Here is a 13043-nt window from a genome sequence, read left to right as displayed (position 1 = left end):
CACATATATCAAACTTCAATATATGTTTTTTTAATACCAATGTTACTGTCTCTCTCGGAGAGTAAACTGAAGAGCAATTTTTTATAAAGAAAGCTTTTTTTTATTTACCCACATAACAGATTTTAATCTTTCTTGTGTGTGCTAAAATAATGTCATTAGAATAAACATTTGAAGATCTGCAGAGTCTTAAAATTTTTAAATCATGAGATTGAAGACATCATGGTCCAGTCCATGCCATATTTCACTCAAACAGTTTATTTATTTACTGGTGCTTATCCTTTAGATACATAGCTTATCTGGTAGCAAGATGTGTGTTTTAAACAATTCAGTATTGTCTGATTTTGAAATGGAAAATAGCACTGCTCAAAGCTTTTAATGTTCCTTCTAAAGAACTTGGAATTATTGTGTTCTATTCAACTTGATGGTAAGGTTGGAAAATCTATGAAATTTATTTAATTGCTTTCTTGTGTTACATTTACATGTTTCTTTACTTCAAACATTGATTAAAAAGTCAATTTTTATTATTAATATTCTAGAGAACATTTGAAATTCATCATTGTCTAATTCAACTGATTCAGGAAATGGGCTCCAAAATTTTTCTTCAAGTAAACTCACTATAATAATTGTTATAGTAATCCTATGTTAAATACTAAAATAAATAAGAGACTTCCATGGTGGTCCAGTGGTTAAGAATCCACCTCACAATACAAGGGACACAGGTTCATTCCCTGGGCAGGGTACTGAGATCCCGTATGACACAGAGCAGTTAAGCCCCCGTGACTCAATGAAGATCCTGTATGCTGCCACTAAGACCTGAGGCAGCCAAATAAATAAATTACATATATATAACAAATTGGAGACACTGATATAATGATATCTTATTTGCCCAGAACAGGTCGTTTTGAAGGTCTTGAATATATTCTGACCATTTGATTAATTAAACTTGAATTTATAAGAATTTAGAGGGAATGAAACAGTTCTACTTGTCAGTACATAGACGAGTGTATCTGTCCTAGTGATTGACATTAATATATATAGAAAAACATTTAAACGAAAATGCAAGACTCCATTTTTCACTTGCATAACTTATAAAAACTAAATCAACAGTAAGAGGCTTCTTACACTGAAAATTTCACATTCACTAGTGTCCTAGTAATCGGTCTCTTATTCAGGTAAACGAAGTATTTTTAGCATATCTGTTGTACTAGATTATTTCCCTTAATTATTTAGTAATAAGTGTTTTGATACTTGATCATGAATAGTACTACTCACTTTTTTCTGTTAGAAAATTATAAATCGTAAATGAAATATTTTATTAAAATGACAGTTGTCTCTGGATAAGAAAGTAGGCGGCCATGGATATTTATGTGTCTATTAAATAACTTTAGTTTTATTGGTTATTTATGAGATCACTTCAAAAATATACATGTTTTCAATGTTTAAAGTCACATTATCTATGATCAATTATATGCCAACAAAGCAGACAACCTAGAAGAAATGAACAAATCCCTAGAAATGTATTGTTTCCCACGACTGAACCAGGAAGAAACAGAAAATATGTACAAATCAATTACCAGTAATGAAATTGTGTCAGTGATTATTGTTGTTGTTTAGTCACTAAGGCGGAGAGGGCAATGGCACCCTACTCCAGTACTCTTGCCTGGGAAATCCCATGGATGGAGGAGCCTGGTAGGCTACAGTCCATGGAGCCGCTAAGAGTCGGACATGACTGAGCGACTTCACTTTCATTTTTCACTTTCATGCATTGGAGAAGGAAATGGCAACCCACTCCAGTGTTCTTGCCTGGAGAATCCCAGGGACAGAGGAGCCTGGTGGGCTTCTGTCTGTGGGGTCGCACAGAGTCGGACACGACTGACGTGACTTAGCAGCAGCAGCAGTCACTAAGTCATGTCCAACTCTTTGCGACCCCATGGATTGCAGCATGCCAGGCTTACCTGTCTTTCATTATCTTCTGGAGTTTGTTCAGACTTGTGCTCATTGAGTCGGTGATGCTATCTAACCATCTCATCCTCTGCCACCACCTTCTCCTTTGGTCTTCAATCTTCCCCAGCATCAGGGTCTTTTCCAACGAGTCAGGTCTTTGCATCACATGGCCAAAGTATTGGAGCTGCAGCTTCAGTCCTTTACTAGAATATTCAGGGCCTATTTCCTTTAAGATTGACTGGTTTGAACTCCTTGGTGTCCAAGGAACTCTCAAGAGTCTTCTCCGGCAATACAGTTAGAAAGCATAAGCATCAGTTCTCTGGCACTCAACCTTCTTTATGGTCCAACTCTCACATCCATGCCTGACTACTGGAAAAACCATAGCTTTGACTATACAGACCTTTGTCAGCAAAGTGATATCTTTGCTTTTTAATACACTGTCCATGTTTGTCATAGCTTTTCTTCCAAGGAGCAAGCATCTTTTAATTTCATGGCTGCGGTCACTGTTTTGGAGCCCAGAGAAATAAAATCTGTTACTGATTCTACTTTTTCCCTTTCTGTTTGCAGTGAAGTGATGGGACTGGGTACCATGGTCTTAATTTTTTGAATGCTAAGTTTTAAGCCAGCTTTTTCACTCGCCTCTTTCACCCTCATCAAGAGGCTCTTTAGTTCCTTTTCACTGTCTGCCATTAGAGTGGAATCATCTGCGTTGTTGATATTTCTCCTGGTAGTCTTGATCCAGCTTGTGCTTCATCCTGCCCAGCATTTCACATGATGTACTCCGCATACAAGTTAAATAAACTAGAGTAACATTATATATCCTTATCTTAGTCCTTTCCCAATTTTAAACCAACCACTTTATCCATGTCCAGTTGTAAGTGTTGCTTCTTGACCTGCATACAGGTTTCTCGGGAGTCAGGAAAGGTGGTCTGGTATTTCCATCTCTTTAAGAATATTGCACAGTTGATTGTGATCCACACAGTCAAAGGCTTTAATGTAGTCAATGAAGGAGAAATAGATGTTTTTCTGGAATTCCCTTGCTTTTTCTATGATCCAGTGGATTTTGGCAATTTGATCTCTGATCTCCCTGACTTTTCTAAACCCAGCTTGTACATCTGGAAGTTCTCTGTTCATGTACTATTGAAACCTGGCTTGAAGGATTTTGAGCATAACTTTCAGGTCAGTTCAGTTCAGTCGCTCAGTCGTGTCTGACTCTTTGCGACCCCATGAGCGTAACCTTAGCGTAACTGTCCAATAGTTTGAGCATTATTTGGCACTGCCCTTCTCTGGAATTGGAATGAAAACTGACCTTTCTAGTCCTGTGTCCACTGCTGAGTTTTCCAAATTTGCTGACATAGTGAGTGCAGCAATTTAACATCATCTTTAAGGATTTTAAAGAGCTCAGCTGGAATTCCATCACCTCCACTAGCTTTATTTGTAGCAATGCTTCCTATGTCCACTTGACTCCACATTCCAGGATATCTGGCTCTAGGTGAGTGACCACACCATCATGGCTGTCCTGGTCATTAAGACCATTTTTGTAGAGTTCTGTATATACTTGCCACCTCTTCTTAATATCTTCTGCCTCTGTTAGGTACTAGCTCACTATTTGCAGATGACATGTAATACTACATAGGAAATCCTAAAGATGCCACCAGAAAACTACTAGAATTCATCAATGAATTTGAGTATGTTGTAGGATACAAAAATCAATAAACAGAAATCTTTGCATCTGAATACACTAACAGTGAACTATCAGAAAAATTAAGAAAATAATCCCATTTACAGCCACATCATAGAGAATAAAATACCTCAGAATAAACCTACCTAAGGAGGCAAAAGAACTGTACTTGGAAAACTGTAAGATACTGATAAACCAACTGAAGATGACACACAGAGTTGGAAAGATATAATTGAAATACTTAAATATTGTTAAAGGCAATCTACAGATTCATTGCAATCCTTATCAAAATACCAATGGCCTTTTTCACAGAACTAGGATGAATAATTCTACTAAATGGGAGAAGTTATTTCCAAATAATATACATGATAAGTTGTTAATATCTAAAATATATAAATACCTCATTCAAGTCAACATCAAAAAAGCAAGCAACCTGTTTTAAAAATGGGAGAGGATCTGATGAACATTTTTCCAAAGACGACATATGAAAAGATGCTCAACATCAGGGGATATTTGTATACCTTTGGCTAATGCATGTTGATGTATGACCAAAATCAAACCAATGTTGTAAACCGATCATCAATCAATTAAAAATTAATATATTTTTTTAAAAAGATACTCAACATCACTAATCATCAAGGAAGTGCAAATCAAAACCACAGTGAGATACCACCTCACACCTGTCAGAATGGCTGTTATCAAAACGACTACAAATAACAAGTGTCTGCAAAGATGTGGAGAAAAGGGAACCATTGTGCACTGTTGGTGGCGATGTAAATTGGTGCCGCCACTATCGAAAACAGTATGGAGGTTCCTCAGATAATTTAAAATGACACTATCATGTGATCCAGGAATTACAGTCCTGGGTATTTATCTGAAGAAAACAGAAATACTAATCAGAAAAGATAGATGCATTAGCTCCATGTTCACTCTGGCATTATTTATAATAGCCAAGACCAGAAAGCAACCCAGCTGCCCAAACAACAGATCAGTGGATAAACTAGATGTGGTATATACATACGTGGTGGAATTTTACTCTTCCATGAAGAAGGAAATCTTACCATTTGAGACAACATGGATGTCCCAAACAGAGAAGGACAGATACTGTATGGTTTCACTTATATGTGAAATCTAAAAAAAAAAAAAAAGACCAAACAACAAAACAAAGACAGTTAAGGAGAACAAACACTTGCCAGAGGGAATGGGGGGTGGGGGTGGGGAGGAATAGGGTAGAGGAAATTAAAAGCTAAAAAATAAGTAAATCACATTATTTATGATTAATATTTTTAAATTGCCCAATAAATTTAAAATTTCAGTTACTCAGCTTATCCTTATATGAAGTTCTGAATCTACATACTGAGTTTCATGCTTATTAAATTCTTGCTGTAACCCTAACCCTTATGATTATACAGTGGAATTGAGAAATAGATTTAAGGGACTAGATCTGATAGGCAGAGTGCCTGATGAACTATGGATGAAGGTTTGTAACATTGTACAGGAGACAGGCAAGACCATCCCCAAGAAAAAGAAATGCAAAAAAGCAAAATGGCTGTCTGAGGAGGCTATAAATAGCTGTGTAAAGAAGAGAAGTGAAAAGCGAAGGAGAAAAGGAAAGATACACCCATTTGAATGCAGAATTCTAAAGAATAGAAAGGAGAGATAAGAAAGCCTTCCTCAGTGATCAGTGCAAAGAAATAGAGGAAAACAATAGAATGGGTATTCTAGAGTGGGAACAATAGAATCATGCAAAGATGGGCTCAATAAAAGACAGAAATGGTATGGACCTAACAGAAGCAGCAGATATTGAGAAGAGGTAGCAAGAATACACAGAAGAACTACACAGAAAAGATCTTCACGACCCAGATAATCAGATGGTATGATCACTCACCTAGAGCCAGACATCCTGGAATGTGAGGTCAAGTGGGCCTTAGGAAGCATCACTACAAACAAAGCTAGTGGAGGTGATGGAATTCCAGTTGAGCTATTTCAAATCCTAAAAGATGATGCTGTGAAAGTGCTACACTCAGTATGTCAGCAAATTTGGAAAAAGTCAGTTTTCATTCCAGTCCCAAAGAAAGGCAATGCCAAAGAATGCTCAAACTACCGCACAATTGCACTCATCTCACAAGCTAGTAAAGTAATGCTCAAAATTCTCCAAGCCGGGCTTCAGGAACACGTGAACCGTGAACTTCCAGATGTTCAAGCTGATTTTAGAAAAGGCAGAGGAACCAGAGATCAAATTGCCAACATCTGCTGGATCATGGAAAAAGCAAGAGAGTTCCAGAAAAACATCTTCTGCTTTATTGACTATGCCAAAGCCTTTGACTGTGTGGATCACAATAAACTGTGGAAAATTCTGAAAGAGATGGGAATACCAGACCACTTGACCTGCCTCTTGAGAAACATGTATGCAGGTCAGGAAGCAACAGTTATAACTGGACGTGGAACAACAGACTGGTTCCAAACAGGAAAAGGAGTATGTCAAGGCTGTATATTGTCACCCTGCTTATTTAATTTATATGCAGAGTACATCATGAGAAATGCTGGGCTGGAGGAAGCATACGCTGGAATCAAGATTGCTAGGAGAAATATCAATAACCTCAGATATGCAGATGACACCACCCTTATGGCAGAAAGTGAAGAACTAAAGAGGCTCTTGATGAAAGTGAAAGAGAAGAGTGAAAAAGTTGGCTTAAAGCTCAACATTCAGAAAAGTAAGATCATGGCATCTGATCCCGTCACTTCATGGCAAATAGATGGGGAAACAATGGCTGACTATTTTTCTGGGCTCCAAAATCACTGCAGATGGTGATTCCAGCCATGAAATTAAAAGTCGCTTGCTCCTTGGAAGAAAAGTTATGACCAACCTAGACAGCTTATTCAAAAGCAGAGACATTACTTTGCCAACAAAGGTCCATCTAGTCAAGGCTATGGTTTTTCCAGTAGTCATGTATGGATGTGAGAGTTGGACTATAAAGAAAGCTGAGCGCCGAAGAATTGATGCTTTTGAACTGTGGTGTTGAAGACTTTTGAGAGTCCCTTGGACTGCAAGAAGATCCAACCAGTCCATCCTAAAGGAGATCAGTCCTGGGTGTTCATTGGAGGGACTGATGCTGAAGCTAAAACTCCAATACTTTGGCCACCTGATGCGAAGAGCTGATTCATTTGAAAAGACCCTGATCCTGGGAAAGTTTGAGGGCAGGAGGAGAAGGGGACTACAGAGGATGAGATGGTTGGGTGGCATCACCAACTCAATGGACATGAGTTTGTGTAAACTCTGGGAGTTGGTGATGGACAGAGAGGCCTGGCATGCTGCTGTTCATGGCGTCACAAAGAGTCGGACACAACTGAGTGACTGAACTAAACTGAATACTGGTGGCTCGGCAGTAAAGAATTTGCCTGCCAGTGCAGATATGGGCTTGAACGCTGAATCAGGAAGATCCCTTGAAGAAGAAAAGGCAACCCGTTCAGTGTTCTTACCTGGATATCCCATGGACAGAGGAGCCTGGTGGCCTACAGTCAGTGGGGTGGCAAAGAATTGTACATGACTTAGCAACTAAATAGCAACAGCAAAAAGGGCAATTACGGGTTGGTTCCAGCCACGTGAAACTTTTTTTTTTGCTTTGAGGCAGTATGGCACATGGATTGTGTGTACTTATTTCTGGGTCTGCCCTTGCTTTCTACCTCACATTCTTCTAGCATTTTTCTCCTGTAAACTTTTCTCAGATAGATTTTGTGCATTTTGAAATTTTATTTTTTGTTTATTTTGTGGTATAATTTTAAGCTACAATTTTTGGCTTTTCAACATACATAGTTTGGGTTGGGGGATGTTTTATACTATTTTAACATGGTGAAAATCCTGTTCTAAAAAATACTGTTGTGAAATTATGTATTTTTTAATTTATATTCTTCCTTCAGAATGATGTAACTGTCATTTTAATGACCACTGTATTTTCTAGTAAGTATTGGAAAAAAAAACTTTATTTTTTTAGTAGATATTTATGTACTGTTGATATACCTTATTTGAAAATAGTTATTTTGCCTTACAACTAATATTTAGCAATCTTTTTCTGTATAGATTTAATGACATTCATGTTCCTGTGAGATTAGAAAGTGTGAAATTTGCCAGTCACTGTTTAATGAATCACCCAGATTTAGCAAAGGATCTCACAGGTAAGGTGGCTGGTCTATTGAAATATGAACGCAATCACACAAATATATTTTAGATGTGGCCTTTGACTTTAACTTGAGTTTTTGAATAGGTTTCACTCTGGCACTGTTTCAGGTCTCTAACAGTCATGGACTAGTAAGTGATTTCATGTTTATACAATAAAATTAAGTTTGAAATCTTCACATTGTAATCTTTTGAAATTTTTTGGAATGATAGTTTAAAGAAGTAGACTCTTCCTTTGAGTAAGTAGATAAGTGATTTCTTCTGAAATAGATTAGTAGAATTTCTCATTCTTCACTTGAAATAAAGCGTTTAAACCTACTTATTTGGTTGTAACAAATAAATAGCTTCTATCAAAATACTTGGGCTTCATACTCAGTATAAGGAGTCTCAGCAGTAAAGAACCTGCCTGCTTTGCAGGAGACTCATGTTCAATCCCTGGATCAGGAAGATCCCCTGGAGTAGGAAATGACAACCCACTCCAGTATTCTTGGAAATACCATGGATAGAGGAGCCTAGCAGGCCGCTGTTCATGGGATTGCAAGAGTCTTACTCAGTGACTAAACCACCAGAATCAAAATACTGTTTACTGTGGGCTGCCTTGATGGCTCAGTGGTAAGGAATCCGCATGCCAATGCAGGAGACACGGGTCGATCCCTGACCAGGAAGATCCTACATGCCACAGGACAGCTAAGCTTGTGTGCCACAACTACTCAGCCTGTGCTCCAGAGCCTGGGAACCACAACTGCTGAGTCCACATGCCACAGCTGCTGAAGCCCATGCACCCTATAGCTCATGCTCCACAACAGGAGAAACTACCACAATTAGAACTCAAGAGCTACAACTAGGGAACAGCCTCTGCCTGCACAACTAGAGAGTAGCCTCTGCTTGGGCAACTCGAGAAAAGCCTGCACAGCAACAAAGACCCAGCGCAAACAAAAATACAAATAACTGTTTTACCAAATTTTTATCAATTTGTCCAAAAATAAACAAAGTGCTTGCCAAAAAGAGAGGAAATAACTTTGTTCGTATCATAATTATCTAAGATTTTTTTTAGCGGTCATAGAATATTATTTTATATTGTGTAATGCTATAAGAATTTTTATTGTATTTTTTTTAGTCGTTTAATATGTATTGTATAAATCAGGTGCTGCTTTGATTTCAAATCAGGTACTGATTTGACTTTTCCATAATAGTTGGTATAAAATATTATTTATTAACATATAACTTTTCAGTAATAGTGTGATATAGTTCATTTTGTTATTATGTAATGGCCACCTCAGAAATTAAATGATTTTAATTTATCCTCATTTTACAATTGTTCCAGTATATAGACATAAAAGCATTAGGTTGTGTTTTTTTTGGTCATTGTGAACATAATGAATATTATAGCTTATATTTAGCTTAATTTTTTCTGTTTCAGAATATTTGAAAGTTCGATCCCATGATCCAGAAGAAGCTATTCGTCATGATGTTATTGTTACTATAATAACTGCTGCCAAAAGAGACCTTGCCTTAGTGAATGATCAGCTACTTGGCTTTGTAAGAGAAAGAACACTGGACAAACGGGTAAAACCTGAGGAATTTTATTCTTTTTTAATTTACTAAACAGTCCATTCTGAAGGAGATCAGCCCTGGGATTTCTTTGGAAGGAATGATGCTAAAGCTGAAACTCCAGTACTTTGGCCACCTCATGCGAAGAGTTGACTCATTGGAAAAGACTGATGCTGGGAGGGATTGGGGGCAGGAGGAGAAGGGGACGACAGAGGATGAGATGGCTGGATGGCATCGCTGACTCGATGGATGTGAGTCTGAGTGAACTCCGGGAGTTGGTGATGGACAGGGAGGCCTGGCGTGCTGCGATTCATGGGGTCGCAAACAGTCAGACTCGACTGAGCGACTGATCTGATCTGATGTTTACACTGTTAGCAAAATACAATAGAAATCATTTTATATTTAAAGTTATCTTGAAAGTCAAATTCAGTTCAGTTCAGTTCAGTCACTTAGTCGTGTCCGACTCCTTGCGACCACATGAATCGCAGCACGCCAGGCCTCCCTATCCATTACCATCTCCCGGAGTTCACTCAAACATTGGATTCTGTAGCTTTTCATATCTTCAGTATGGGTTTTTAGCTCACCTTTACAAAACGAGCAGCAAAATTAAAGTTTTGTTTTACCTTTTCAGTTACATGATGAGTTTCAGAATACTGATCATCACCATTTGTTTGCTTTATAGTTAGCATTTGCGGAAGTATCTGTCTTGGAATATCGTACTTCCTGTAAAAGTGGTGTTTTCATATTGCTATGCTAAGCTTAGAGCCTTTGATGTTTAGTCATTGCTGCTGCTGCTGCTGCTGCTAAGTCGCTTCAGTCGTGTCCAACTCTGTGTGACCCCGTAGACGGCAACCCACCAGGCTTCCCCATCCCTGGGATTCTCCAGGCAAGAACATTGGAGTGGGTTGCCATTTCCTTCTCCAATGCATGAAAGTGAAAAATGAAAGTGAAGTCTCTCAGTCATGTCCGACTCTTCGTGACCCCATGGACTGCAGCCCATCAGGCTCCTCTGTCTATAGGATTTTCTAGGCAAAAGTACTGGAGTGGGGTGCCATTTAGTCATTACTCTTTGTGTAATTTCCTGTATGTGGATGCAATTTAAAATGTGGGTTGATAAATGTAGTACTAAGAACAGTAATAGTTGCTAAGAAATAGTGTCAGCCATAAGGGACATATAGGCAAGGCAGGCTGATAAAACATGTTACTTATTAACATCTTTAAAAAAGGTTGCCTTTAAAAGTGTGCTATTTTATTTGAAGCACAGTTTTAAAAATCTCCTACCATCCTGAAACTAATGCAGTTTAGCTGTAATTTCAAGATAGAAAAGCAGTATCTTGCTATAGAAATATATAGCAAGATGCATTCTTTAAATTGTTTTGAAATAGTCATAGGAGACAGAGATATGTAAACACCATTTAACTTGTTCAGCTGTGTCATTAATTCTCCATCTGAAGAGTTTTTTCCCCCTGGCATTAATATAAATGAAATAACACTCCCTATTGCTTAGTTGTTAATCACCACCTCCCCAGCCCCCAAACCCGATTTCAAGTATTGCCATTTTTATTACTTCTTCCTTTTAGAAACATTTCACTTCTACTTCTGTCAGTGTTTGTTTATAATTTCAGGATGAGCTGAGTAAATGATTCTTGCTAACTGAGACTGTATGATATAGTCTTAATAAGGCCTATTGGACGTTTTAGGAACTGTTATTTTGGTGTAATGAATTAAATAACCTAGAGTATAGCCTTTCTCGGAGAAGGCAGTGGGACCCCACTCCAGTAATTTTGCCTAGAAAATCCCATGGACGAGGAGCCTGGTAGGCTGCAGTCCATGGGGTCGCTAGAGTTGGACACGACTGAGTGACTTCACTTTCACTTTTTACCTTCATGCAATGGAGAAGGAAATGGCAACCCACTCCAGTGTTCTTGCCTGGAGAATCCTAGGGACAGGGTAGCCTGGTGGACTGCTGTCTATGGGGTCGCACAGGGTCGGTGGACACTACTGAAGTGACGCAGCAAAAAAAAAATAGCCTTTCTAAATTTTGTTTTGTCTAAAAAGTGGGAATGAATTAAAATCTTCGATTTCACTGCTTACATTCTTTGGTTTCATGTTAGAAATGTCAAAATGCATCTTTTACTTGTTATATGGGAACAGTTTCATTTCACCAAATAAATAACCTAAAATTGAGAAAAGTATACCAAAAAAATTTCAAGAAAGTATTAAATAAACCAAAGATAAGTATACTCTGATTTATTAGAGATAAGTACCTTGTGGTTATTATTGTTCTTTTGTCTTTCTGACTCTAGATTTTTATAATCTCCTTTTCTGTCCACCCTCCTCTGATCACCTTTCTTCCCTTCTCTTAAACCCCTCCAATCTATTTAACTCCTAGTCTTTCATGAATTAGGGTGTGACTAGGTAACTGATTTGCCCTTTAGATTACAAAATAATAAAATTCACTTAAGACTATCACTAAGGTGCTTTCCAACTTTATAATTCAAACATTTTGATACCAAATTTTGCTTTTTTTATAATTGGAGGATAATTGCTTTACAATATTATTTTGGTTTCTGCCATACATCAACATGAATCAGCCATAGGTATACATATGTCTCTTCCCTCTTGAACCTCTCTTCAACCTCCCACCCCAATTTTGCTCTTCTTATTCTGAGTTAATATCAAAAGGGATATAACTAGGATAAAACATTCCAGATGATTCGGCTTTTGTTTGTAGACTGAATTGTATACTTTCTTTTATTTTTTAATCACTCCTAAAACTTGGCCAAATTTTTTTTTAGACAGAATCAAATGAGATTTTTGGTAAAATTTATTGTTGCTTGGCTTTGAAGAAAATAAAAAATTGATAGGTGATCTAGTAGTATTTGCACTGGATAATTTGCAAACTAGTCTGTTTTCTAAACAGAAACATAATCAAAATTGTTGTTTAAGTGATTTGTCTTTTATGAAAATAAGTATTGTGCTAATCTATGCACACCTAAATCTGTGCAACCTATTGGAATAAATCATAATTTTTGCCAGGTATTATACTAAAATTTGTTATCTAGCTCATCTAGTAAACTTTGTACTTTCTAGTGGCGAGTAAGAAAAGAAGCTATGATGGGTCTGGCTCAGCTTTATAAGAAATACTGTCTTCATGGTGAAGCAGGAAAGGAAGCTGCAGAGAAAGTCAGCTGGATAAAGGACAAACTTTTGCATATATATTATCAAAATAGCATCGATGACAAGTGAGTTCCATATGTTGGTAAAATGGATGAATATAAAAGTGTTTTTAATTTTTTAATATGGTTTCTGTTTGATTTTTTTCATAATACTTAGTTTCTAAGTTCAGAAATCACTTTCTGCATGTTTAGACATATCATGTTTAAATAAGACTATAGCCAGAATTATCAGTTAGCATAATAATTGTGAAATATAGGCAAGAGAGTTGGACTCAGACCAGAGACCAAGTGTTCATTCTACCCCTTATTAGATGAGCCTTCCTTACAGAATTGTCTTACGGATTAAATAATATAATGAATATAAAGACCCCTGGCCCACCACCTGGCAATGTAGCACTGTTTTTTAAGTGCTAGTTATTTTTCCTTTTTGCAACACTGTAAGTACCAATTGAGATATTACTGTTCTTTTTTTTTTTTTTTGAGGCATAATTGACGTATAGCATTATACTTCAAG

The 13043-nt window shown here is 37.4% G+C and overlaps 1 protein-coding gene across 4 annotated transcripts in view; it reads left to right on the top strand.

The window, feature by feature from the left end:
* The window catches only part of PDS5A (PDS5 cohesin associated factor A), a 133756-nt gene that overhangs the window by 64341 nt on the left and 56372 nt on the right, over window positions 1-13043 (top strand). For all 4 annotated transcript variants that reach the window (XM_070372283.1, XM_070372281.1, XM_070372282.1 and 1 more), the window contains exons 10-12: window positions 7704-7798; window positions 9220-9365; window positions 12444-12595. In XM_070372283.1, coding sequence (XP_070228384.1) covers window positions 7704-7798; window positions 9220-9365; window positions 12444-12595 — 393 coding nt within the window. The remainder of the gene's footprint in view (window positions 1-7703; window positions 7799-9219; window positions 9366-12443; window positions 12596-13043) is intronic.

Source organism: Bos mutus, chromosome 6 (assembly GCF_027580195.1).
Source record: "Bos mutus isolate GX-2022 chromosome 6, NWIPB_WYAK_1.1, whole genome shotgun sequence".
In the NCBI taxonomy this organism is placed as follows: Eukaryota; Metazoa; Chordata; class Mammalia; order Artiodactyla; family Bovidae; genus Bos; species Bos mutus.
The sequence above is the reverse complement of the archived record's forward strand: the minus strand, read 5'-3'. Positions and strand labels throughout refer to the sequence as shown.